This window comes from Alosa pseudoharengus, unplaced genomic scaffold, assembly GCF_046254945.1.
Source record: "Alosa pseudoharengus isolate Yale_2024_CS ecotype anadromous, Long Island Sound unplaced genomic scaffold, YU_APseudo_1.1 YU_APseudo_1.1_scf_2, whole genome shotgun sequence".
Lineage (NCBI taxonomy): Eukaryota > Metazoa > Chordata > Actinopteri > Clupeiformes > Clupeidae > Alosa > Alosa pseudoharengus.
Window position 1 is genome coordinate 46,961,086 of NW_027468663.1, and position 23,194 is coordinate 46,984,279.

At 44.0% G+C, this 23,194-nt stretch overlaps 2 protein-coding genes across 2 annotated transcripts in view; both read left to right on the top strand.

Annotated features, from left to right (window-relative positions):
* The window catches only part of eif2b3 (eukaryotic translation initiation factor 2B, subunit 3 gamma), a 35,181-nt gene extending 31,168 nt beyond the window's left edge, over positions 1-4,013 (top strand). Inside the window, exon 12 of the mRNA XM_076295237.1 lies at positions 3,822-4,013. Coding sequence (XP_076151352.1) covers positions 3,822-3,874 — 53 coding nt within the window. The 3' untranslated portion in view covers positions 3,875-4,013. The remainder of the gene's footprint in view (positions 1-3,821) is intronic.
* A 6,361-nt stretch (positions 4,014-10,374) lies between these two features.
* ptch2 (patched 2) overlaps positions 10,375-23,194 on the top strand; it is a 33,089-nt gene continuing 20,269 nt past the window's right edge. The window contains exons 1-5 of the mRNA XM_076295238.1: positions 10,375-10,867; positions 12,482-12,674; positions 22,194-22,383; positions 22,505-22,574; positions 22,741-22,832. Coding sequence (XP_076151353.1) covers positions 10,721-10,867; positions 12,482-12,674; positions 22,194-22,383; positions 22,505-22,574; positions 22,741-22,832 — 692 coding nt within the window. The 5' untranslated portion in view covers positions 10,375-10,720. The remainder of the gene's footprint in view (positions 10,868-12,481; positions 12,675-22,193; positions 22,384-22,504; positions 22,575-22,740; positions 22,833-23,194) is intronic.

Genomic DNA, 23,194 nt, shown 5'->3' on the forward strand with positions numbered 1-23,194 from the left:
ATTTGTATTTCATTCTGGCTGTTATAGAAAGTCAAAAAAAGAGTAACTAACAAGAGGAGTTACATGTGTCGCCTTTTTCTGATTAAAGACCAAAAGTCTAATAAAAAGCTCCACATTTTAAAGTAATAGAGAAAATTATAGAGAAACATGTATGCCTACTGAATATTAAATAGATCATTTATAACTGGGATTATTAATGTCCTTATGAACACCTGATGTTTTTAGCAGCTGATGTTATCAAGTTACCTGAGTAAACATTGCATTTGCACATGTTAACCACATTAATAAGTAGGCTAATTGTTACAAATACTTTGTTACTGTACTCAAGTAGATTTTTCAGATATTTTTACTTTACTTTACTATTTATTTTTAAGGCGACTTTTTACTTTTACTCCTTACATGGGGCAGCCGTGGCCTACTGGTTAGCGCTTTGGACTTGTAACCGGAGGGTTGCCGGTTCGAACCCCGACCAGTAGGCACGGCTGAAGTGCCCTTGAGCAAGGCAACCCCTCACTGCTCCCCGAGCGCCACTGTTGTTGCAGGGAGCTCACTGCGCCGGGATTAGTGTGTGCTTCACCTCACTGTGTGCTCACTGTTTGCTGAGTGTGTTTCACTAATTTTCGGATTGGGATAAATGCAGAGACCAAATTTCCCTCACGGGATCAAAAGAGTATATATACTTATACTTATACATTTTAACACGAATATCGGTACTTTCTACTCCTTACATTTTACAAAACTGGCTCGTTACTTTAGTTTCAAATAATTTCAGTGGAGTTACCGTTAATTAATTTTCGCGTCATCAATAGCAGATGGGAATATACGTTGCACTTGACGCACCACTACAAAATGACTCGACAGATTTGGGTGGCATTCATTCGCGGCAAATCATTGCAGCTTGATGGCATTAACGTTAGCACGTAGTAGTATGTCTCAATTAAATTTAGTCAAAAATGCCCTCCTCCTCTCCTTGCCTTTGGGGCTTTCCTAACTTCTAGCTGCAGTATAGCCTATATCTTAGCAATAAGTACTGTAGATGCAGCATTGCGTCTTGAACAGGGATGTAGTGGAGGCTAAACGCAAGTAAACGCAGTGTACCCACTTCTGAAATTTCAAAAAGAGTTTATTCACCAATTACAAATGTTAACATAAAACAAAATCACACTGTATTATCCACAATAACAATATGTACACTCATCAACACTCTATGAACCACTTAATGCCACCTGTATTGTTATAAACATTGGACAATAACCTCCACCATCATCAACCATGTTGTAATGCCTTTTCTAAAAATCTGATACTGCATGGCGCAGTCCACCTAACCTGATCACAGAATTCATAGTTTACCCACCTCTTATTTTACCACTACATTCCTGGTCTTGAAATATTCACAGGAATCCATAGGAATTAAATATTCATGTTGTTTTATCCAATATTAGTTGTGCAGATGTATAGTCCATCTTATACACACCCATGAAGCCAACAAAGAAAATTAAAAATTAAGACTTTTGTGTAATTATTCCATTTTGTGTAGTCATTCTATATCAGAACCTGACATACAATCCAAATAGTCTACAAAAAACCTCAGAAATGCATACTTTTATTGTCAGTATGCATTTTGGGTAACCAAAAGTCCTATGGGGAGTTTCCATAGGCCATTACAAAATGCATGAGCATACCTTGGCAAATAATGGTCTAAAGTACTCATTTTTCATTCTATATTGATCTACTTTTGCACACAGCTTCACAAGACCTGGTGCCAGGGCTCAGTTGTATTTCTAAAAACATATCATATCAGTGACCTAGAGGGCTGAAATGTGGTCAGTTCAGAGATGCTTGTTATCCGGCAGAAAGAAAAAGCAATATTCTAGGCTCTGTAACTCGGTGCCAGTGCTTCCTAAGAAACTACAGGATTTTAGCTTTCTAAAGATGTCCAGCATTTGATGGTAGGCCAAAAGAACACACTGCCCTCTGAAGTAGGCAGTGCAATGTTGGAAGGCCTAGAAATGGCCCAACAGGTTATGGGAAGATTTAAAAAGAGAGACTGGCACTCTTGCACTCTAGTAACATTTGTGTGGTCCAGGTACCGTTGCATAAAAAAATGGTTGTCATTCAGAAGACTACTTTTACTTTTATACTTTAAGTAAATTTCCAAGCCTGTACTTTGTTACTTTTACTTGAGTAAAGAAGTTAAATCAGTACTTCTACTTTTACCAGAGTATTTTTTAACACCAGTATTTGTACTTCTACTTAAGTATGGGAAGTGAGTACTTTTGCCATCTCTGCTGAACTTAAACAAAGTCATTGTCATTAAGTGCCTCTTTAAACACTGATGATGAAAAAGTATCTTCCTCAAACATTTTTTGGACCATGACCTGGACAATAATTGAGGGCGTAATTATGTTATGTTACCTATGGCATCCATTAACCTGTCATTCTTTGAAATTCGTAAATATTTCAGCAAGGCTCCCCAAGGTGCTTACCCAAGTTCGATATTTGCCTCCCTTGGTCTGAATTGCTTTGAAACGTTTATTTTTTTTACAGACATCCTTGTCATGCCCGAGGGCTTGGCCTCACTGTCACAATACACCTAAAATAACTCAGGACTTTAATAATTTGCTTAAAGCATCTGGTTTATCAACAAACCAAGGAAGTTTGGCAAGAACGTAGCCATACCTCTACCTCCCGTCACCGTCACTGAGAATAGCTACATTCATGACAGGAAAAAAAACAAGTGTGCATACAAGGAGCAAGCCAGAGAGTGGAAGCAGAGCGCTGCTAACACACATAGCGCTGCTAACTCACAGAGCGCTGCTAACACACATAGTGCTGCTAACACACATAGCACACACAAGTTGTATTTAAACACCATCACTCTGAAGATCTGCCACTAAAACAAATGGGAAATCTGTATTTCCCAGAACCAATCTACTCGTGCCATAGCTGTGCTGTCACTCCACCCTGTTCCCATTTGGGGCTTCGGCATCAGGTCACGCTTCTGTTGCTGCTTAAGGTATTACGGTTTATTCCCCGCTGGCCCAGTTGGTGAGGATGGGCAGCCGCGGCTGCCGGGGACCACCCTGGCGTGAAGGGTCATGCGGGCAGGAGTCAGGTGTTGCTCTCCTGCAGGTGGTCACTTTCCTCAGCATGCGCCCAGGACACCAGACGGGAAAACTTGGGAATCACTCCATGTTCTGTGTCTTAACCCTCCCCCCCACCACAACACACACACACACACACATACATGAGCACACACACACACACGTACACCATCACCTCAAAAGTAAAATAAAGAACAGTCTCTCGCTCCTGGGCTTGGAAATGTAGCGCTCTCCTAGCGCTCCATGCTCTATTTATCTTTCCCCAAACTGAGAAACGCTAAAGCAGTCTTTTTGTACAGATTCCGTCACACTAAAATATGTATATGGAACATTAATTACCCCTCTCTGTGATTTGGTTTGGAGCAGTTACCTAGCAGACCCTGAAGCTTGAACAGTCGTGTGTGTGTGTCTTGCAGACCCTGAAGCTCTGTGTGTGTGTGTGTGTGTGTGTGTGTGTGTGTGACTGCTCTGTTTGTGACTGGTAACCTTTCAAAATAAATTGTAAAACGTCTTGCATAATATCGACATGACTAGCAGAAAATATTGTCAATACTTGCCAGTTCCCCAATTACATCATCTGTTTATACTTGAAGTGTGAACGGACCTATGATGAGAGAAACACATTTACATTGCTCTCATGTAAAATAAAGGGTCATATGCTTGCCCTGCTCCTTTAGAGTCTTGTCTAAATTAACTTTCTTTTGCTTTTTCTTGCAGCCGAAAGAACCAATGAGGTCATTGTTGGGTCCGATCAGCTCATGGAGATCTAGGACCTTGGGAAAGACGCTTTTTCACAGAGGACCCCAGAGAGACCAAAGCGGATGGGACGATCTGGCCTCCTACACCATAGCTCTTTATCAACACATCCACACACAGTGTCCAAATAAAGGCCAGCTATTTATCAAAACATCCTCAGTGTCACCCTTTTTTTATTATATTAGGGATATTGTCCGTTTCCACATGTTTCTTCAGTTATCTCTTGGGGTGACCTTCTTGTAAAGACTTCAGAAGGAATGTTGTGTGTGTGAGAGAGAGAAAGAGAGAGAGAGAGCGCTGTTCATTCATGCTGCCGTATAGATTCAGCTGAGACGCTGGGCTGTAAAGGCGGCTCTGTGGAGGTGCTGTTTGTTTGGCGGGACATCCAGGACCCCCTTTCCATGACCACCGTGAGCGAGTGTGTGTGTGTGTGTGTCCCAATGCTACAGCGAACAGATAACCACAATGGGCTTGAGTTTATTTGTACACAAGGAGAGGGGGGAGGAAGAAAAAGAAAGAAAATGGAGGGATAGACCACCCAGCGAGATCCCGACGAGTTACAGCCCTCTCTCTCCCTCTCTTTCTCTCTCCCTCTCTTTCTCTCTCCCTCTCTCTCGCTCACGCTCTTCCTCTTACAGAATGCCAGAATATAGCCCTTCTTATTTGCTCTGTCTCTTTCTTCTTTAGTTCTCTCGTTCCCTCTCTTTCTCTCTCTCACACACACACACACAAACACTCATTCGTTCTCCATGCCATCGGAGATTTATGGCATACCATCGGCAACGCATCTCTTAAATTACAGGTCTGAAGATCCTTGGTCATGAAGGATGACGAGGCCTCAAGGAAGATGCTCTGACCTCATAGCATGATTTACATGCTCTGCGTTTTGTTGTGTCTGTGGCCAACTGGAGTCATTTAGGTTAATTGGTGTAATTGTCAGAAGATCCTTGTCTGTTCGACCACGTTTTGTAATTTCGGTGCGTTTAACTCTGTTGTTAATCACTCACTATAATTACTAATGAAACCCTTTCCCCCGTCCGTTGTTTCTTTTTCTCTGTTTCTCCTCGAGTAACGTACGTTTAGTCCAGGTTTATCTAACCTCCCACTGTATGGGCTCACTTCCACCCAGACCAGAGTAAGAAATCATTGAAGCCACACAGTGCTCTCGAAAAAGAATGCTTTAGGCTTGATCTTTCGTGTAGGAAAGATTTTTTTTTGCCCAGGGTTCCTCTGTGAACAGACTCATGTTTTGACAACTTTTATATCAGTCAGACCAGGCAAATTAGAGGGAGCGCTTTTTGGGGGAAGAATGTGAACTGCCTGAACTGAAACGTCTCGTTTCGCCTCTTCTCGAGTTCTGCTATGCATTCCCCCTTTCAATACGAGGTGCACTTAATTTAATTCACACGTTAACTCGCCACTATCTGATGGGATGCCACTCGGCAACCCCGCTCAACAACGCTGGCTTCACACAAAGTGGCAGGTCAGGCCCAGGTGGGAGTGCTCTCCCCAAGGTCTGTATATTTAGACAAAGACGCCTCGCCATATGCCCAGTCCTTCAGGTCATGTGTGTTTTGTGTTTGTGTGTGTGTGTGTGTGTGTGTGTGTGCGCTCTCTCCTGGACTGTGTTCTGTGTCAGTCCCCACCCCTCTCAGCCAAATGTGACAGATGCTTGTGTTTTCCAGAGCTGGAGATCAGATGTCAGCCGACAGATCATATATCAGGCCTCGCTCGCCTGTCTCTGGGTTGCTTCCAGGGGCTGGGTGGCAGAGGGGAGCACGGCCTGTTTGTTAGTGCGAGACGGACAGACAGACCTGGCTCTGGCATGCAACATTAACTGCTCTCCAGCGTCCCAAGTTGTCTGAACACCTTCAGAGTATCACTGATGCAGGCATTCAACCCAACATTCCCAATGCATCCTCCATTGCATTTCCTCGTGCCATCAATTTGTGTTTTTTTTTTTTTTTCAAGAACAGAAACCAGTGTGAAATACTGTCATGCACCCACTACTGCCAACTACTGATGTGGGTTTTTGTTTTCAAACCGAGCCTGCGACGAGTTCCACCAGCCGTGCCTAATGCCCAACTTGGAGAGCTCTCCGCTAAATGCAGCTCTGGAGTGCTCCCTCCTCCAAGTGAAGATGCTAATGTTTATGACCTGGTGGTTAAATGCTGGTGAGTGGCAGCTACAGTAAGTAGTGTAAGTGCAGTGGTACTTGTGAAGGCCCCGGGTGTCATTAATCAGCTCAGACGTGGATATAAATATGGCCCTGGAGCTCATGCAGACCTGTCTGCCACCAGCCTCCCCAGCTATAGAGCTTCTTGCACAACACCAAAATGTGTGTGTGTGTGTGTAGGGAGGGCATCCTGACTGACCAAGCGATGGATAGAGCAGGAGAAGAATCAATGATCAGAGCACAGGGGTTGGGCACCGCCTTCACTGTGAGGGAGTGTGTGTTTGTGTGTGTTCGGAGGGGGTTGGGAGGAGGGTGGCAGGAGAGCTGGGTGTGGGCTTGTCCGCGGGGCTAATCGCGGTGGATGGCGAGAGACTAGCTAGGCCACCCAAGTGGCAACCCCCACTCCTCAAAAAAAAAAAAAAAAAAAAAAACCTGCATGGTTTGCTAGTGACCCCTACACATTACCAGAACACTTCCTCAATTTGTCTTCTGTGTTCTTCAGGCACAGACGAATTTCCTCTCTTTTTCACCCACGTTTAAGACACTGCATCCCTCCCATGCCTTCACACCCACTTTCAACACACTCACACACCACAGAATTAGTGCTTTCTTACCACTACAGAACAAAGGCAGCATACAACCTCTGTGTCCTCTGTAGTCTAATGACTTTAGACACAATTCCGAGACAACCGAGTGTGTTTTTGCCTCCTTGGTTTTTGCACCCACAGAGTTTAAGATGATCATCTGTATACTCCTAATGTTGTATTCCCATAAAACTTGTAATTGTAATGTAATTAATATGTTATTTATGCTAATTTGAAATCTCCCCCAATTTATTATGCATACTCTTGTGACAAGTCCATATATTGATCATTGGTGGGATTGATTAATATGTGAATAATTATCAGGAAGATGATGCATGGATGAAGGCGATTTAATGCAGCACGTCAAGGCAGGATCTTTTTTAATCTATTGCTGGCACAGAATTTTTAGTTATCCTATTTACTGAGGTAATTATCTTATTTATTGATGTATATTATTTCATATTAAAATGAATTATGGCTCAAGCATATCTGAGAAGAAGTGGGTGATCTATGCTGATGCTCAGTGGGATACATTCATGTTCGTTCATTCATTCATACATTAGTGCTATGGACATCATTTTCTAGGTGAGGTCATCTTTTGACAAGTTTTCCATTTTTTCTTGGTCTGTGTTTATTGCCCTTTGCCATGGGTTTTTCTGTATGTTGTGTTTTAGCTGTACTCATGAGTCATGACAAGGAACAAAAACCTTTTCCAGAATTGTTAATATTGTCAGTTTATGCAATATACCTGTATAGTCTCTATGTACTGAACCAACATATGCCACACACTTACTAACGGGCCGTAGGCCAGTAGATAAAAAAACAAACAAATAAATAAATTAGTCAATAAATATGTAAGTTGCTGGTGGTGTAGCCAGAAAACAAAGAGGTCTTTTTATGCCACCTGCCAGTTAACGTTCAACAATACCTCAGTTAAAGAATCACAAAGACCCCTGGAAAGAAAAAAAAAACTTTTTAAGGGGAACCATTCATTATGGTGACAAAGGGGGTGAGAAATACATTATCATAATTAATCTTATCTGTGGCTGTGGGTGGCAAACCCTCTCCTTTTGGGACTGACGGAGCCTCACAATGCCTGTATGTACACATCACTGTGTTACAAAGCACTTTGGGGGCTAAGAATATTTTAAGCTTTGTAAACATTCACCAAACAAGTCCTGAATGTTGGCTTCAACGTGGAGTCTCCCCAGGACTTTTTGTACACCAACATGGCCAGCCAAAGCCCATTCAATAAAAGAACATCGTCTTCCTTAGGGTTATCGTGGATTTCTGTGGCAAAATGCCCAAAATGTGCGCCTTTGTGCATCTTGGTACACTACACACTACACAACACTTGTACTGTTCCCCTTCAAAGGATAAAAATGACATTTCTTATTCTGAGAATTGTTTCAATTTTAGTTGGTTCACATTCAAATAGTCTGCACCATATGAGCACAATAATAATCAGTGTTTGCACATTTGAAATGGATTCTTTTGATGTTAGTGAAAAGCATGCCGTCTATAAATATTAACACTGACTCAAAGACATCATTGTGGATGTCTCTTCACATGTAATCCTTGTACTACGCTCCAGTGTGCAATGAGTGAGCGTTGAGCATTAGTTACTTCACAGTATGTGTAAAAGAATATGTAGTTATATGTGACTGTTGAGAATTTTATCACATTGCTCAAAAACATCAGTTGCTTGATGAAGTCCCTCTTTGTCTACAGACCACACAGTAAGCTTAAGATAGTGTACACAAGGGACACACTGATTTTTTTCAGTGTGAAACATTGATTTCAATGTAGGATTACATGAACACTTTTTGTTGTATTTTTTTCCTCGTGTCATTTGGCATTTTCGGCATGTTGTCCCCAAACACATCTGCAACAATAGAAGGCCTATACATGCCCATGTCTACCATCCATTTCACAAATAAATGCAAGACTGCAGGTTTACAATAAATAAACACCCAGTTGCCTGCTAAGCTGTTCAGCTGTTGCGTGATGGGTGAGCGAGAGAGTGGTCCCGTAGTTTTGCAATTGTACACACACACACACACACACATACACACACACACACACACACACATGTGCGCCAGGATGGGCTGGGGCCGTTTATGTTTGGGGGCTGTGTGATGGCAGATTTCTGGACAGCGCATGGTCATCTCCCTGGTTTATTTATCCAAGGCCTCTAGACCTCGGCCTGGACCTCCCTCAGTTTGTTAGGCTTAAAGGGGCCCCCTACCGCACAGAGTAATTCCTCACATTCCACATCAGCTCCCATTTCCAGCTGCCTTTTCCCTCATCAAATTAAACAAATTTGAGGAACTGGATCCACGCCAGATCAGGCCCACATCCAACCCAAAAGTCAGCCGGCCGCAAGAGCTGGGCCGGCCAGCCACGGCCGCAGCATCGACAGATGTCCCATCGGCCAATATTAATGTGGGCACGTGAGAGGCTCCCAGTCCTGTGTAAATTTGCTGTGGACACTCAACTGGACCCTTGGGTCAAGGGCACAATTGTGAATGAACATAGTGTGTGTGTGTGTGTGTGTGTGTGTGTGTGTGAGAGTGAGACAGAGAGAGTGTGTATGTGTTTGTGTCTTAGATATGTCCTACATTTTTGGTGTGCCAACAGAAAATGACACATATCAAACTTACTTTTTCTATGTAACTGCAAAAGAGCAATGTATACTGAAGTGAGGGTAAACTCTGCAGACCTTTCAAGTGACTTGACATCAACTAGTTCTATGAAGATGACATTTTAGGCTATGTAATGATCAGTTAAATAGTAATGTGTAGGGTACATCAACTGTGAAAATATCAAAGTTATTCTGGATTTTAACCAGGATTAGCTATTTTTCTGAACTCTGCAAAGCAGCCTATAGTAATATATATAGTATAAGTGTCTGCATTTTAAAGCTAGGATTTGCTCTTTTAAAATATAGGCTATTCAAGAGCAGATGGATGGTCATTAACGGCGAATTTTTTTCTGGTTATCAATCTGTTACATAGGGGAGATATCACCACTACTTTAAGAGGCAGACATGCAGCGCCCTATTGGTGGGTTTGAGAATTTCACTTTAGAAGTTTGACACTGGATTAAATTTTAGATCAAACTTGCAAAATGTACGTTATTTAATTTCTGTTTTATTATGTAAAACAAGTAGCTTACTTTATAATTTTTTTTATAATTATTAATATCTCAGGGCTAGTCAATAATGTTCACAAACATATCTGAGTGAATGAATAGAGTTTTAGAGAGCTGTGTAGTAGTAGTTAGTCTATGTGGATTGTGGAAGTATCTAATAGGAGGTAATCGAATATGGTAGCCTACATTTGTCTACAACTCTGAGCGCACGGGCGCACATGGATTTCCCATTTATTCTGTTCGCGTTTCCAGTCAAAAGTGACAGGGATATCTAAACTACTCCAGCTTGCATAGTGCGTATCATGCAAAATATCAAACAAATTGTGCGCCTGGTTGGTATAAACAGATATCTTATGCGATACCGTCTTAAAATGCGAGTTCAGGCTATTGCAAACGTGCAGAGCAGGGCTGCAGTGTGCTGAGTTTATTGAAAGAGTTCCTCTCTCTGACGCCCCCTTGCACTCCCCCTCCCTCCGATGATTTGAAGGGCTGCCTGGGTGGTCTCCCTCTCTCTCCACTTTGGTGAGCTGTTGCTTAGCAGCTAATAATAGGAGATGTTTGCAAAGTAATTTGCCTCTTCCTCGGCCAATGAGAACCAGAGCACTTTTCCATCAAACCACCCTTTTCAGGATTTGTAAAGAGGCTACCTTCTCCAAATGTTACTGCTACAGGATCAGAAGCAGACTAAGAAATCTGCTCGCGACTTTCCTCTGGTTTAAAACGTTGTTTTATAAGCTATCGGGACGGATGAAGACCGAAGGATTTATACGGATTCGGGCACATAATGTTGGGATGGAGTTGCAAGACTTTGACTCAAGGAAAGACTAGTGAATATTCTAACTTTTGTCCAGTGGATGCGCTTATTCTCTATATTGGATTACTATCGCGTCAGTTAAACGCAAAAAGTTTCTTAACTTTTTTCTGTGCTCCGTTTTCTCATTTGGACTATGGCCTCGGATCCCAGAGTCCCCGGGGCCGGTGTTTTTGGAGATTTACCCCCCAGTTATACGCATTCCCCGCCGGCTGTGAGCTCAGATCTTCTCCGAAGACCTAGTTATTGCCACGCCGCTGTCGCGTTAAAACAGATTTCTAAGGTGACACATCTTTTCATTTGTATCTTCTAGGTTACGATTTCAGTCATCGTCGCTTTGTTGTCTTATTTCCATGCTAGCAGTGAAAGTTTTACATCTCGTTTTCACCACGGCTATTTACCGCTATGCGGCATAGGACAAACAACTAGGATTTCAGCGTAACGTAAGCTTCATGTGCACAAGCCCATGTATAGTCCTACACATTATGTGCGTTATATGTTATAGAGCTATCCTTTTAAGTTACCGGGAGTAGCAGGTTTGAAGTCGATGAGTGCAGATAATTTCATGAATGAAAATACGTGTCTCCATTCATTTTAATTTTGGATAGCTGGTTATTTTTTCACCACATTCTAGTTGTAGGCTGAACGACTGTTTGTTATACATTTGTCTACAAAGTTACCTTTTAGATATATCGCGTAACAAGTTATTGATGTTTGTATGACAATGCGGTGGGTCTACCAGAGGAATTCAGTGATTAAGTTTTATCTGACAAAGCATCACTGAACCGCATGAACCGCTTGGATATGTGTCAAAACTCTGATGACTGAAACCAAAACATGTCCAGTTGCTGTAGCACTCATTCTCTTGGAGGAGTCTATTGGATAACTTTAAATGATGATTCATACAGTAGCTAGTGTCTTTTTTTGGATTGATTTGAACTTGTCAATGTAAACTAAGGGTTCACTGTCAGATCTATAACATTGGTCTATAACATATGCACTTTAGATGGGTTGTATTTGTTGTTATGCTGATTTCTGGTAAAATGGTGACTCTCACACCCCCCTCATTGTGCATAACTAATTTTCATTTAAAATGTTTTCATTCATCAGTAAGTAGGCTAACTATGTTTTGTAGGCTATGTGTTTTCAATGTGAACTATTTTGGTGGGTAGTAGCAGGTCTACAATATTTTTAAACTTGCCAGAGTTTGTATTTATTTTACTGGTCCCAAAGTCCCAAAGAGGCTTCCAACAGCTAGTATGTGATGTGTTTGGGCTAAATTAGTTGGTGATGATGTGTGAATTGCCGTAAGGCTATGTAGTACGTAAACTTCAGGGATTTCTGAACAGGTTAGCCGTACGTCACTGCTGGCCTTATGGGAAACTCCAGCCCAGCCTAATATTCCGTGAAGGGCTCTCAATCTGCTGCCGTGAATCTGTTATGTCCTCTCTCAGAACAGTTTTCTATATTATAATGTCTTAAAACAAAAAAAAATTGTTAGCCAGATAGAGCTTAACCCTGGTGAATTGGGGTCATGTTAGGGATAGCCCACATGCAGTTTGCAGGCCTGGCACATATATGGGATGTCATGTTGCTTGGGTGTAACAAAGCTGTTTATTGTCCTTCAAGATGAAACAACACCAGCCATATTTGGATGAATAAAACTCATGGGTAGACATGTTATGTTCCAGTGTTATTGTACCCAGTAGGTGTACACAGTAGGTGAGCCTTCTTAAATGAACACATAAACTTAGCTCTGAGAACTGAGGTGTTCGCTGTAGGTTACATCTGGCATGCCAGTGCACCTCTGTCCAAGCATGGCAGCACTGATTTCCAACAACGCCACTGTATTTATTAACAAAGTGTCTCTCTTCCCTCTCTCCTTGACGCATTTCAGGGGAAGGCTGTGGGTCAGAAAGCGCCACTGTGGATTCGGGCGAGATTCCAGGCCCTCCTCTTTACTCTGGGCTGTCACATCCAGCGACATTGTGGAAAGGTCCTTTTCATTGGACTGCTTGTGTTCGGTGCCTTTTCTGTGGGTTTGCGGGTCGCTGCCATCGAAACGGACATCGAGCAGCTATGGGTGGAAGGTGAGTTCAAGCTTTCAGCTTTTGGTTTGTTCTTGGGTTCAATGTTTGTTGTGTGTGTGTGTGTGCGTATGTGTATGTGTGTGCGTATGTGTGTGTTTGTGTGTTTGCGTGTACACATTACCCAGAGCTGAATGCTGTGTGGTGAGTTAAGGCAGATGTGGAATGAGTTGGACTTTATTTGTCATTAGTTTTGTGACAGAATAGGAATCTTTGTCAGTGTTGCCTGTGATCAAAATAAGTTCAAAAAGTTTGTTGTGCCTTACTTATTCTCTTGGAAGTTCCTTAAGGTGTACCTCCTTGCTTTTGGGAAGACATAGATCTTCAATTTAGGCATTCCATATCTTCTGTCACGCATAGCTAGCATTATTTTTCCAGGCACAAGTAGGCCTTTCTCTTGTTCTTTTCTTCCTAATCAACGAGTATTGTTAGCGATGGACTCTTTTTCCTAGTTATCTCAGTTATTTATTTATTTATTTATTTGTTAGATGTCCTTTTCTATGTGCCTTGCTTATCTGCACACATTCGGGCAGCTTTATTTGGTTTTCACACTGCCAAATTCCTCCTAAGCCCCCTCGGCTTTCGCCACTCTCCGGAGCCCCAGAGCAGATGGGCTGTGTGAATCGTTAGCCATCTTTGAGCCACTGACCCTCCCCCTCTCTGACTCCCTGTGTGGTCCTTAACTATTCTTGGATTCCATTCAACAATAAAGGCACCCCCTTTTCCTTCTCTCCCCTCTGAAAAAAATAATAATAAATGAATGCAGCTGAAGTTTACCCACCTGCTCCACACACACTGAAAAGAGTCACAGCAGTTGTAGTGTAAACAGGGCGTACATTTTTTTACCCTTTTAATTCCGCAGCGTTGTGTTTTGGTTGATTCATTTTCATGTGAGATCGGGGTAGTGTGAGTTGCACTGGTTCTTGGTGGCCTTTGGTCTTAGTGTTTTACTTTGTCTGTCACTGTGTTGAGTTTTTTTTTTAATTTAGTTTATGGTATTTGCCCACAAGCCTCTATGGGTTTGGGTCTGGTTACTCCATAGTGCATTCTATATGGGTAACATTTTAGTATTGTTTGGTGACTTTCATCTATGTTCGCCATCTTGTCTGGGAAGTTTGTGTACTTTGGGCTACACTGACTGGGAGATGGGTGTTGTCAGATGAACTTGTGTGTTAATGTAAAGCAGACATTTACTGTGGAGCTTTTGTAGGGAAATGCCAAATTGCTGAAAAGGGAATCCTGTGCCTTTAAGAGGCTGTGCCCATGTTTCTAAAGTTTCTGCCTGCGTTGTTTCCCCCAATAGCCCATTGACAAAGCAGCTCAGGGCTGAATGGAGAGTAAGTGGTTTGGTAACAAGGAGAGGTTAGTTCTCACACACAGACACACATACATGCACACACACAAGCACCACACACACACACACACACACACACACACACACACAAAGTCACATACACAATCATATAAAGGGAGAGGGTTCTCAAAAAAAGGAAAGACTGATTCAGAATATATTTTAATCCGTTTAAGTTGGTCATTGGTGTTCAGCTATAACAAAGATGGTCTGTGCTTGTGTGATTGTACAAACAATCTTTGTAAAAATGTGTTCTGCATATTAATTATTGTGCAAAACAGCTTAAATCTAACATGGCAACATTATATCTTCTATGGATTCCCAAAGATTGAACATTATACAAGTCTAGCTGTGCTCTATCAGTCTCTGGCAAGACAAGCCCTTGGTGCATTTCTTGGTGCATTTCTTGGGGTCAGTTTCGAGTATGGTAGTCTGGTGTGTCCCCAAGCATCCCTCCGTTACGTTGGTGTGGTGGCTCTTGTGTGTGTGAGTGCATCATGGTGGGCCCATCTGGAGTGGGCCCATTCCCCTTTAAGTGCCCTAAGAGTGGAGAGAGAAGTGCAGAAAGAAAGCACCGCGGCCTGACACTTCCCCAGCTGTTTGTTTGGGAGCATATGCCCCCATCAGTTACCCCGGGGCTGTAACTGCCCCCACCCACCCCAGCCCTTCCCTTGCCCCATCCCCCAGCCCCACCCAGATGTCACCCCGGCCACCTAGTATGGACATCTGAAGTGTCGGACTAGACCACCATGGCGACTTTAATTGCTTCCTCCTTCTCTAAAGTGACGTGTGAAAACTGTTGCCCTGCTCAGGCTGTAGGGAGAGGAGGGCCAAACCTGACAGTGTTTGTCTGAAAGTGTAAACATTCACAGTCCCTTACTATGGACGTATCCCTAATGTGTCTTCCATGTTCCTAATGTAAAGGGGTATGAAGTGAACATCAGTAACTGGAGAATATTATCTAAAGTGGTGAAAAGGGCACAATGATATGTCTGGTGAGCTTTTACTCTGGGTGAAGGAAGTGTATTATGGATCTGAAACACAACAGAATCAAGTAGTGTCTGCTCTGAGTCCATGTGAGAAATATACCCATGTTGGAACCATGTTGGTTCAACACAACTGGCAAGAGTCAACTGACAGGGTCTCTCTTCACTTCTCAGTTCACTATCAGGTACTGGTTAACTATTGGCAGAAACTATTGATGGAAACCTGAGATATTGTCACTATTGTCTGGGTGAAGGAAAGGGCACCATAAACCTTTTGTCTTGAATGACAAATACATTCCACACACACATCCCTCCACATTTTCCTCTTTCAAACTTGGTGCAGCAGAGTGGCATCTTCTTGTGTAAGACTTTGTATGAAAATAATCACAAGCAGATATTATTATGGGATGTTTTTTTTTCAAGACCTTTGGTCAGCTTCAGTTTAGTGGACATAGTATGACATGCCAGTGTTTACATGTCCAGTTCAAGAATCTGTGTAAACTAACTGCCTAAATGTGCAGTATAGATGACTTTAAGGCACTTGGTTATTTGATCACGTGTTTGAGTAATGTAGGCCTCCACAGTGGTCTGTTTAGAATGATGTGGCCATTATAGGAAAGGACCCACACAAACAAAGCTCACGGCACATTTTCACATTTTGAGTTTTAAACGTTTTAAACAGAAAGAAATGTTTATGTACTTGTATGTACTCAAAAGTTATTTTTTGTCCTCTGTCTTGACACGATTTTGGGGAGCTTGACAGACATGTACACACAGTCAAGCTGTGCAAACATTACAAAAAGTGAGTGGGGATATCTGGGTAGCAGACCTCTCTGAGGTTTAAAAAGCGGCTGTGCAGCTGAAGAGAAGTGGGGGGAAAGGAACATGTACGCATGGTGTGAATGGCCTTCTCCACATGCAGAACAGTAGGTACCTTCCAGAGAGTTTGCACAAACCTTAGCTTTTGAGGGGAAGACATGTGGACTTTTCTGTGTTTGGAGCAGTTATCTAAACAAAAAATGCTAGGTAAATGCAATGATTCATTAGAAAATACACAGTCGTCCAGTCCGGGGCCAGCTTCAAGAGAAAGCAAGCTCTATGGAGCATTATTTGAGGTGAATGGCAAGCCGCAGTACCCCAGCTACATAAATAAACTTTAACTGCCGAGACTCAGACCTCACCAGTAGAAAGAACAAACAAGGCCCGAGTCAACCTGGGTCAGTTGAAAATGTTTATTTCAACCCCCCCTCTCCCTTCTCCCCCCCCCCCCCCCCCACACACCCCCCCAGTCATAGCCCAGCACAGGCCTCCAGCCCCCATTCCTCAAAAACAGCCTCATGTGCTGGATATTTAACCCACCAGGCCTCCCCTCTCACTGAGAAGGTTAAGCTTGTGAGCACACTACTTATAAGTAGGCCAAAACTCCCAACTTGAACACAGACATCTCTGGTGCCGCTTTGTGATTGTTGGAACACTTACTTAAGTAATTTTATTACTTTTTTACCTACTTTTGGTAATATGTTTTAAAATATATGAACATTTGCAATTACTACTTTGTTACAAAATCCATCTTCAGTATATTATTCCCTTTCTGATTTGGTACAGTTTTTATTTCAGTTTCATTTGTAATACTGCTGGCCAGACATCTGCCCAGCTGCTATTCCCAGCTCTCATTTTCCTTCATTTTGACAGTTTTTATTTTCTGCCAAGACTGATCGCTCCCTTTGATCCATGCTAAATAAAGTGACACCAGTCACCTTTTCAGTGAAAGTTTCTTCAGTTTCCCCCCTCTCTACACCATTGCCACCTTCATTAAACCAAGGCAGAAGGAAAAAAAAAATGTTCTTGGGTACTTGGGATGTGTGGAGTGGTGGTGGGGAAGGGGAAGAAATGGTCCCGCGGCTCAATAAATTCATTTCTAGCCTGAATGCAACCAGCAATGTGGAAAAATTTTGCCTTTCAGCATGGGATGAATGTATGTTTCAACCACACATTAAGCTGCATTAGCAGCCAGTGGACTGCTTAATGTGAGCATTTTTCACAGCAGCCAACACTAGGGATGATTAGCATAATTAGTACAGGGGAGGCTATACATATGGAAATAGCAAGAGCTTAAATGCCAACACCAGTGGAAATTTATGTCAGCACTGACAGAAGTATCAGGTTTGAATAGGTCGTAACTGAGGCTTAGTATTTTTTACCCTCAGCAAAGATCCCCCTTCCCTCATTTTGTTTACACTTATAAATTCCTCCCAATTTTCTTTTTTAAAGTACACCTAGTATACCCAGTGGAGTCCCTTCACCGTCATGGGTATGGGCAGACACCGCTATAATCTTTGTTTCTATAGTTAAGGTATGAAGCCAACCTCCACCGCCGCCTCCTGGCCCCCAACCCCTGCACCCCGCTTCTGCATCATCTCATTTACTGAGAAAGTCTTAGGCCATTTGCTTTTGTTGGGAGACTTTCTCTGTACTGTCCCCCCGCCTGTTTGTTGGGAAACATTTAAAAAGACATTCAGGAGAGGGAGAGACAAAGGGGGCTTGCACTGAGCCCCTCCGTCCTCTCTCTCCCTCTTTCTTTCTCTCTGTATGGGCGGTGAAGGTAGGGCAGCCTCTCCGTCTGTCTCCTCTAAAGAGTCTGGGCTGGACGGAGTGGACAGCCCAGTCATGGATGGGGTATTGAGAGTTGCAGTGGAGCTGAAGAGTTTTGTGAAAAGATGTGTCATGCGGCGGCCAAATCTATCCCCTCTTGTTTTCATAATGTCTTCTTGAAAATGTTTTACGGGCTCAGGGGAGACAAGATGAGGGAATGCCAAGTCCCAAAGAAAAAGTCCAGTAGCCTTTTGTGAGTTTGTGTTCTTGAAACAGAAAGAAGAGATGATGGGTGGATAGATGCAGAAAGATTCATTGAATGTATGTATGTATGTATGTAGGCTATGTATGTATGTATGTATGTAGGCTATGTATGTATGTATGTATGTAGGCTATGTATGTATGTATGTATGTAGGCTATGTATGTATGTATGTATGTAGGCTATGTATGTATGTGGGCACATTATGTTCTCATGTCCATATGTGCGTCTTGTTGTTGTTGTGCCTGTGCGTCTTCAGAGTCTGTTCTTTTTGTGTGAGCACTGTATTTTGTGTGTGTGTCGAGCTTGGGTGGCAACAACAGGTAAAATGTCTCTTTCAGCACTCTTCCTTGTGGGACTTCCTCCAAGTCAGCATGGGTCCTTTCAGAGGTCTGCTAATCCAGCTAATCTGGACCACAACACTTTGAAGGTGGCCCTGCCTAATGGTTAGAGCGCTGGGATTCAGAGCTAGCTTGTGAACGCTGGCTAAGGCTTTATTTGTGACTGTTTCAGGCGTACATTGTGTGGGCCTGGCTGAAGTCTTGGCTGCTTGAGTGTCTGGACCACCTTGGTCAGTGGAGACTCCTTTATTGGGGTAAAACCGATTTGATTCATTGGCCCTGGTGGGCTGTGGGAAAATACAGTTGCTGCGTTACAGATGATTGCCATTATCAGTGTGTGGTGGTCTACCCTGAATCGAGTTAGTCGGTTCCCTCAGGAATATCCCTTGAATAAGCCCATGTGTGTATGTGTGTGTGTGTGTGTCCGTCCTTGGATTGAATTGCTTTGAGCAGCATAGTGATTTTTATTTATTAAATAGCTCCAGGTCCATAACCTTGACCTCATTGTTATTTATACATCATGCAATGATGTGTAGTGGAAACTTTAATGAGCATCAGGAAAAAAATAGACTTTCCAGGTGTGGCAGATGTTGAGTAGCACCAGCCCGATGTTCCACAGCATCGCGGTAATGATGGTCATTTACTTACCGCTTGTTGACCCTTCCAGGGAGGGAGAGAGAGCCATGGCAAGTGGCAGCATTGAGTGGTGTGCAATCATGGCCGCAGTGGGGTAGATTGGAGTGGACACGAGTGAGATTGGAGCTGACAGGGTCCAGCAGTGGGCTGACACCAGGGGCGTGTGGGCCGGGCGGGGGTTGGAAGGTGGTGGTGGGGGGGCTGCATCTCCGTGGTTAATTACATGTCACTTTCCATGCTGCCCACTGTGCGGGGGAAGCCCTCACACACCAGTCCAGCCTCCCAGGCTTCAGGACCACAGAGTTAAGCTCCAGGGTGGGGAGCCCCCCCCCCCCCCCCCCACAAACCCACCTCCATTGTCTACCAGCTCCTGGGTAGCTCTAGCTAGCAGCCTTTCACAGGTTCAGCCCCATATCTGTGCAGAGAGAGCTATTAGCCATATGTTTAGCCAAGTTATTTCATAGCCATGTAGCAGAGGGGAGCTCTGTAGGGGCCACGATGTGTGTTTTTTTTTTTCACCACGTTTAGTGTGCAGTCTTGACTGCATAGTCATTTCTCCCACCATATGATGGAGGACCCACCTCATGGAGAATTGACCTGGGCTGGTGATGTCAGCTCCAGAGCTGTGAAAGCTGAACAAAAGGAGGGTCCCTGCCCCTGCAAGGGGACCAGGATCTAATACCAACTTCAGAATGCAGCCTCTACTCAAACTCCATTTGACATATATAACACATATCTTATGTATGACTATATCATGTCAAGTATATATTGAAGTATAGTGTGAAACAATAATTCTTAATCCTCTTTAAATGTACTTTTTTCACATTAGTTCTTACTTCAGTAAACAAAGTTGTGACTCATTGTTTTTCAGTATGTAGCAATGTCCTTAAGGGTGTTGTTACATTGTAACGAGGCTGTATATGTTTGGGAAAAGTGTAAATCATTTACTGAAAATGGTCCACCTCCTTTTGGCTTTAGGAACTGAGCTTGAAGCCTCAAGCCCAGAGTCTCAGCAAGTTACCGCAAGTCAAATTGGAGCGCAACTCAAACAAATGGGGCAGCCTGATTTGTAATTTTTTTCTCTCTCTCTCTCTCTCTCTCTCTCTCTCTCGCGCTCTGGCTCTTGTGTGACACCGTGAAAGTATTTTTTTGCGCGCCTGTCTCTTTAAGCGTGCAGCGCGCAGCAGAGCGAGGCGAGCTGAGGGAGGCGAGGCGAGCAGAGCTCCCATCTGGAGGGTGGCTGCGAGGAGCGGTGACGGAGCGCCACAGCCCAGTCGGCCCGCGAGCTGGGTGGTCCAGATGGGAGGAACGAGACACAAATAGCTATAATTTACTTCAGGAGCCCCTGTAATTACCGGCCCAAGGATTCGAGCTCGATTCCTGCAGATGCCTGAATGCATTAAATATGAATGCGATGTTTGAAAAGTGAAACAAAAAGCGTGTTTGCATTTGTGAATGGAGTTGTGTGTGTGTGTGTGTGCGTGAGTGTTTTGTCTCTGCTTCAATCTTGTGTGCAGATCTCTGATGGAATGTATTTACATACCCTTGGAGCTGGTTGCCATATGATGGCGAGCAATGCAGCGATAATGTGTCATAAAAGATCGTGGCTTACAAGCTTTTTCATGTAACTGTGCTTTAGGGAGAACTGCTTTTCCTCTTAATATCTGTGTCATTGTTTACTTTTCATGAAACACACGGAATGCTTTGCGTGTCTGATCTGGCGGAACAGTTTGTGGTTCTTCGAAGCCATGCCTCCTTTCTCCCGCTCAGTACAAGGAGAGGGGCTTGAAGTGATTTGGTGGTGTGGGCAAGAGAAATCGCTTGAGAGAGTTCTCCCCGTTACAGTCTTCACTTGTTTTCCCCTCGCTCGGTCCCTGTCTCCCTGGTTCACTCTCTAGTGCTCTCTCAAAATCTCTCCTACCCTCTCTCTCTCTCTCTTTTCCTCTTTCTCCCTCTCACTCTCTCAATTAAGCTAGCCAAGGGCTTTGGGGAGCTTTGGAGGAGTGAGACTGATAGAAAGAGAGAAAGGGAGAGAGAGAGAAGAGAGAGAGAGAGATGAGGTGGGCCCAGCTAGCCACTGCGGGGTTGTCATCATGCATTGGGAGCCGGCGGAGGGCTAGACGGGGCTGCTCTGATCCGTGCCGGTGTGTTTCATGTGCCCTTGGCATGCCTGCAGATACCCTGCACACTCTTTTCACCACAGCGGTGTGTTTCATGTGCCCTTGGCATGCCTGCAGATACCCTGCACACTCTTTTCACCACAGCCTCTGTTAATTAGGGGGCTGGACTCCAGAGTTTCCTCTGCGCTCTTTGATGCTTTTCTTCCGAGGGCTCTGCATACCACATGAACAGCGTTTCTCTGCCTCAACCCCCCCTCCCAGCTCCACCGCCACCACCACCACCAGCAGCTTCTGTTCTTCCCTCTCTTTCTCTCTCTTTCTCTCTCTCCCTCCGTCTCCCTCCGTCTCCCTCGTTTGCTCTTTCCCTGACGGCTTAGTTCTGGGATGGTGGAGGCCTGCTTTTTTTAAAGCTGCGGACACTAACCAGTCCGTCCGCCTGCCTGGCTGGGATTTTCCTATGCACATGGAGGACTGTGTGTGTGTGTGTGTGTGTGTGTGTGTGTGTGTGGGGGGGGGGGGGGGGGGTGCTGCTGGGGCTGGTTTTTTGAATGAATGGGTTGGGGTTAGGCCGCTCACATGACTGGGATCCAGACGCTGTGATCTGCTCTGGGCAGGTTGGGAGGGCCTCTGACTGGCAGCCCACCCCAGGGGCTCGTGTCACCACCGCGCCATGGCCACCATGGCCAGCAAGCTGGACGGAGGGAGGGAGAGAGAGTTTCCCAGACACACATCTGTTTTCCAGGAGGCGTCAATAAGTAGCTTTTGACTCATTCTGCTTGGCCAGACACAAATGTCTGACAGTGCCTACGAAACCAGCAAGCAAGGGGGCATAAATGTTTGTGAACAGAGGTTTGTGTGTGTGTGTTCTTACCACCCCGGAGTGTTCTCGTGCTGGTTTATTTTTCCTTTGGTCCTGTGTATTGGCTCAAGCTGAGTGTGTTTTACTCACTAGGTTTGTCAAAGGCTGGTTTGATCAACACCGCTTGCTAGTATGTTTTTGTTAAGTTAATTCATAATAAATATGGGTAGGTTGTGTGATTTCATTGAGGTACTATTACGTCTCTGTCTGGCATGAAACCTGTTGACCTGGAGTCTTTTCTGTTTTCATTTGTACAAAGGTTTCCAAGTCATCTTAAAATGTTACGGATGAATGACACACAGTGAAATAACCTGATACAGGTTCCATCTGTCTGTTTCTAACACACTTTCCCTCCTCTTGTCCTTCTGTCTTTGCAGCTGGAAGCCGCGTAAGCCGTGAACTGCGCTACACGAAGGAGAAGCAGGGAGAAGAGTCCGTGTTCACCTCACAGATGCTCATACAAACACCTAAACAGGAAGGAACTAATATTCTAACCCAGGAGTCCCTGCTACTGCACCTGGAGGCTGCGCTCTCCGCCAGCAAAGTCCAGGTGTCCCTGTATGGAAAGTAAGTCTCTCCTCTCTCTCGAATCGTGGGAAATGGTTCTGACTGTCCACGCTTGCAATCACCTCAAACCCAGCAGAGATTTGCTATAATTGGTGACTGTAAACATTTGATATCTCCTCAGGTCATGGGATCTAAACAAAATCTGCTTCAAGTCCGGAGTTCCAATCATAGAAAATGTCATGATTGAAAGGGTAAGCCTATTGTTTTATATTTCCATCTCCCATGAGAATTCATAGGGCAGGCCTTAATGCGGGGTGCTTAGTCCCCAGGACCCTTGCCTTGGATACATTTTGATGTTCTCCATTTGTGACGTGCTCTAGTTTGAGCAATGGCCAATTGTGTCTTTCTTCTCCCCAGATGATTGACAAGCTCTTCCCGTGTATGATTATAACCCCTCTGGATTGTTTCTGGGAAGGCTCTAAACTGCAGGGAGGCTCAGCCTACTTACCGTAAGTTAACCAGCCAATCACATGAAAAGGCATTTTTTGGTCCTCCTTTTTATCCTTTTCGTCACCACAAGCTAGCTAGCTAGCTAGCATTGCGATGACCAGGAAAGTCACTGCAGGGTATCTGATAGCTGTTGTCGAACAAATGTTGTTGTTGGGTTTTTTTGTTTTTCATGCATGATATGTGGGACATGAGCCAGGCTCCTTAAGCTCACTTGACCCCCTGATTCTTGCACACTCCTGTAACAAGGGGGTCGTCATGTCAGCCCAACTACAGTGTTGGCAGCAATAAACTCCCCACATTAAGCCTGGAGCAAAGGCTCCATTTAGTCCGCTGATAAGCAGAGGCCTGGTTCAGTCGTCGC